General features: G+C 38.9%; 1 protein-coding gene across 1 annotated transcript in view; it reads right to left on the reverse strand.

Annotated features, from left to right (window-relative positions):
• The window catches only part of LOC135222057 (transmembrane protease serine 11F-like), a 70652-nt gene that overhangs the window by 2053 nt on the left and 63817 nt on the right, over positions 1-4782 (reverse strand). Inside the window, exons 9-11 of the mRNA XM_064260199.1 lie at positions 4368-4533; positions 1314-1528; positions 661-866 (exon numbers count right to left, since the gene is read on the reverse strand). Of these exons, the coding sequence (XP_064116269.1) occupies positions 661-866; positions 1314-1528; positions 4368-4533 (587 nt within the window). The remainder of the gene's footprint in view (positions 1-660; positions 867-1313; positions 1529-4367; positions 4534-4782) is intronic.

Here is a 4782-nt window from a genome sequence, read left to right on the forward strand (position 1 = left end):
GTTCATTCTAAATATCTTTGTAAAACCTTTTCAGTGAGATGACTCACATCTCATAAAATGCATGGGTTCCTTTTGTAAACAATTTCTTATGAAACCAAATTCAGTGAGCTAACTAACTGACACAAAAACTAACTCAAGCTAACATTAACAGTTAACTAACTGTACCATAAACTTGAAAGCTACAGTGTCTTGTGATCAGATTGTTATTGTTGGGAAGTGAGAATTGTTATTGGCAGGAGTTGAATGTGACCACCAAGTCCATTAGCTAGACTCTCACAAGCCTCATCCCAAGAATTTGTATCAGATGAGGCCCCCAGGGAGGGGAGGATGGAGGGATGGTGCAGACCCCTGGTTTACAGAATCAGTGTACTGTAAAGCACACTGTAAGCACGGCTCCCATACAGACTGATAAGTATTAAGGACAACACTTTATCTTCAACATAAAACTTAATTTTTTCATATACTGCAACCACCTTCTCCACATGAGACATTATTGAACATGACTCATTTATGTACCAAAACAAAGTTAAATAAAATAAGAGAAGTGAAAAGAGGATGAAGGGTAACTGACCACCTTCTTACATTTAAAATATATGGAGAAGAATGCACTAAAACTGGTGAAATCCAAATCAAAACAAAACATTGAATATTGCCACTAACATTGCAAGAGTCTCCACTTGATGAGTCCATACACATCATGGAGGAGACTATGAACCCTCTGGCTGCTCCATTTGAATTCCATCTTTGATCGCAGACGCTGTTCTTGATGACTGTGGCCTGAACATAATGCAGCTGAGATTGTAATTTTGCAACTTCGTTCCTTCCCCATCCAGAGACGATGGCGAGCTGATCTTCTACATTAATATCTGTAATTGAACAGTGTTTGTATGTTATCAAAGCATCCAAATGTTAAATGATCAAATAATTAGGGTTTTATTCATGCAAGGTAGTAATATCATTTGAAATGGTAACAACCCATTCATAAGATCAACTTACAGTGTCAGACCACTGCAAAAACGGAAACACGAAACCATCACTGACAGATTTCTTTAAACCATGCACTATACTGTACTGTACCATTATTCACTTATGCCTGAGCATCTGCTGAGCGAGAGTGTAAGAGTAAAGCCTGGATCAATGCTGGTTCGCAACTTAGAGTGAAATGCATAGAGAACTCCTGATAGTTTCATAGGACATTCATTTCTAGATATCACTTTATTATTGGAACACGGTATGTCTGCAGGAGGTTACCAAAATTCAGTGATCCATAAAAATAAATATTTCAAGAATAAAGGAAAGGACAACTTACTGACCTGTTGTTGGAAGACATATGGGCCTGATCCGATCTGTGTATTCCACTTTTTCAGTCAGTTTCAGGACAGCCAAATCATTCTGGAGGGTTGATCGAGAATAGCGCGGATGGACAGAAACTTTGGAAACTTTAGCCTTAATACTCTTGCCCTCTGAGGTGGTAGTTAAATCCCAGTCCCCGAGAGACAAGTCAATCTGAGATGGCGAGTATTGGTATCTGTTTTGGGGGAGATTGCAATGCTCTGAAGATATCACTTCTCGTATGAGGATAAAAGTTACTTGGTACTTAATGCATTCATTTGTACATAAACATACACAATTAGTTTTAACCAAACTAAAGATGTTACATCGTTTCTAACTTCACTTTCTGGTTAAGTCAGTGTTTCCTTATAGTCTACTCTTTAAGCAAGACCTCTCCTCAATGATGATTAACCCTAAGAATATAGACACTGGAAATCTTAGCAAACTGTACCAAAGGATGCAGAAGGAATACCAGAATACCTTTGCCCTTGGCCTGCTCTCAAGGAGCCTCGCCCTCCTAAATAGTACTATCTGCACTTTTATGCAATGCAGTCCCTAACAACATAGCTCTTGAGGATTTTCTTTAAACTCCTCCTACAAATCTGTCTGCAACTGCCTTGGATATTTTCCTAAATGTAGAGTTTGCTAAGAAGCTAATGAGAGTAAACTAAACTTCCTTGCAGCCTTGAATTTCATGAGCATCAGTTTTAAAGCTTCTAAGCAATATTAAACTAAGTTCCTTTCGTGGAAGGATTTGATAACATTGTCATCAGAGTTGAAGGTAGTTAATCCCCAGATATTACCAGAAACACAAGAAGTTTACAGCAATATAACAGACACCTCCAGCAGACAGAGTCACGGTCAAATCCTTTTAAGTGGGATATAAAAAATGGAATTCAATCACGTGATTACAAGAATTATGACTTCTTGGAAACCCTTATAGAGCAACAATCATCACTTGTACACTGTTGACATAAAATTTTAAGACCCAGCTCCAATAAACACCAACAAAGCATAAAACCACAATACTGTCCACTGCACACACCGCCTTTTCCTAACTCCTCAACAACTGTGTCAAACATATCCATAAGGTAGATCGCATGGGAGACTGATACTTGGCCAGCATAGCAAAACCAATTCAAAGCGAGCATCCACCATCGAGAACAAGTGTCACCTTTAATTGAAGAATGAAATTCCGCCGGCATCCAATCAGATCAAGACAATAAATCTCAATGCTTCCCCAAAACCAAGCTCCTCCTTCAGTGTTACTATGTAGTATAGCACAATATTCCTAAAGATGCGAGGTGATATTTTGATGTGATTGGTTTTCTTTTTTCTAAATTCACACGCTACACGAAATACTCAGACATTTGTTTGCAATTGTATAGAGATAAGATTCAGCGATGGTAGAGTACCATATTACACTCCAAATTCAAATTCTCTTTTGGAGGGAAGAGATGAATAGAGTTTAGAACTATGATGTCTATACAAAGGTCTGGAAAAAGCCTATTTTTTTCATCAATAACATGACATGAAACCCTAAATGGCCGGAAGTTTTCAACATTAGGTCACGGGTGAGAGAGAGAGAGAGAGAGAGAGAGAGAGAGAGAGAGAGAGAGAGAGAGAGAGAGAGAGAGAGATCCAGCGTCGCAGAAGAAAAAGTTACTGAGGAGGTGGAACATTGGGCCAGAGGCATTTCGTGGAACATTATTCAAGCTTCAACAAGCAAACTGAAAGTTGTAGTGAAAGGCAAATGTGTAGCTAATCTGCCAGATGAGCAAATGATATAGAAATAAAGGTAGAATTGAAAAAGATATGGATGATGAAGATGACCTACCTGATTTCAACCCCAGTACCTCAGATGGAGATTAGTAATTTCATGGAGACATTATGAATTTGTTCTACCAACATAAACATTCAGCCCTAAGCTATTTTAACCCAAAGATCCCATTCGATGGTAAAAACCAAAACAGCATAATTTATTGGGACACATCGTACCGGGTATTGTGTTGGTGCACAGCAGTAAACATTCCTCATGGCTAGCAACATCAGGGCAGTCAAGTCTTGCGAAACCTGTACACCACAATATCTATCCTTGTTGATGGTAGCTTATATGACCAGTCCACCAGAAAATTTGTCTTAAGTTGGATATTATGGATGTATGATCTATAGTTAACATCTTCCAGGTAGTTGCAGTGTTGTTTGTATGATGGTTTTACGTTGCATGGTACCAGGGGTTATTCAGAACGGGAACAACGGCTTTACGTGACTTCCGAACCACTTAGACAGTGAACTTCTGTCACCAGAAATACACATCTCTCACTCCTCAGTGGAATGCCCGGGAATCGAACTCGCGGCCACAGAGGTAGCACGCCAGCACCATATCGACCATGCCACTGAGACAGTTACAGTGTTGTAGCTCATATTTAAGACAACTTCAAGGTAACCGTTGGGCAATTATTACTAATTAGTGGTATTAACTGACTGTTGTAGCTCATATGTCAGTTAATACCACAAATTAGCAATAATCCCCCAGCGGTTAGCTTGAGCTTGTCTTAAATGACCTTTCCACCAGAAATTGTTGTCTCAAGTTAGTCATTTTGGATACTTAGAGCTTGCTTAACATTTTCAAGGTGATTACAGTGATGTAGCTTCAATATCAAATAAAAGCCTTAATTAGTACTAATAGAGTTTGTCTTAAGTGACTTTCCCACCAAAATAAATGGTATTAACTTGCTAATTTGTAATACGTGATACATTCCTAAAGAAACAATGTGATAACCAGCCATGTAGTGCTATATCAAATAAAAATTAATTAGAGGCAGTAGTTAAAAACCTCCCTGGCCATGCCAACCAGAAGCTACAGTTAAGATAAAGATGTCTGTAGATTACCATAACAAACTGTCAAAGCAAGCTTTTTTAGGGAGCACATGAAATAAACCTCAGCTGGATCTTAGGCTACAATCCCTCAGAGATTTTGTTCCAGCCTAAGGACGACCTTGTGTGATGCAGGATTGTTCCTCTCTACTACTTACGACACGACGCAGTGTGCAGCAGTCAGCACATGGGAGTCGCTGATGAGGGAGGCTCCACAGTGGAATTTGCCATTGACAGTCATGGCGATTTGCCAAGGAAATTCCCGGAGGCCAGCCACGTTCCCGAAGGTGATCCTTGTTGACAACAGACTTGGTTTTCCAGCATCTTAGCAAAGAGAAAGAAAAGATTTATCACTAACAAACATAGGTCACCATTTCTGAAAATAGGAGATATCTGTGATCAGTTGTTAAAACACGTTTATAGGCAAGATTTCAGATTCGTTACTTAAATGTAACCAAAATGAAGAAATGAAAGGAAACAATGAAAGACGTAAGAGTTTCTATTTGGATTTTGCAATATGTTTTAAAGTGCAAACTTACACAAAATCAAATTAAGAAAGAGAGAAATTCGTTC

Source organism: Macrobrachium nipponense, chromosome 3 (genome assembly GCF_015104395.2).
Source record: "Macrobrachium nipponense isolate FS-2020 chromosome 3, ASM1510439v2, whole genome shotgun sequence".
Lineage (NCBI taxonomy): Eukaryota > Metazoa > Arthropoda > Malacostraca > Decapoda > Palaemonidae > Macrobrachium > Macrobrachium nipponense.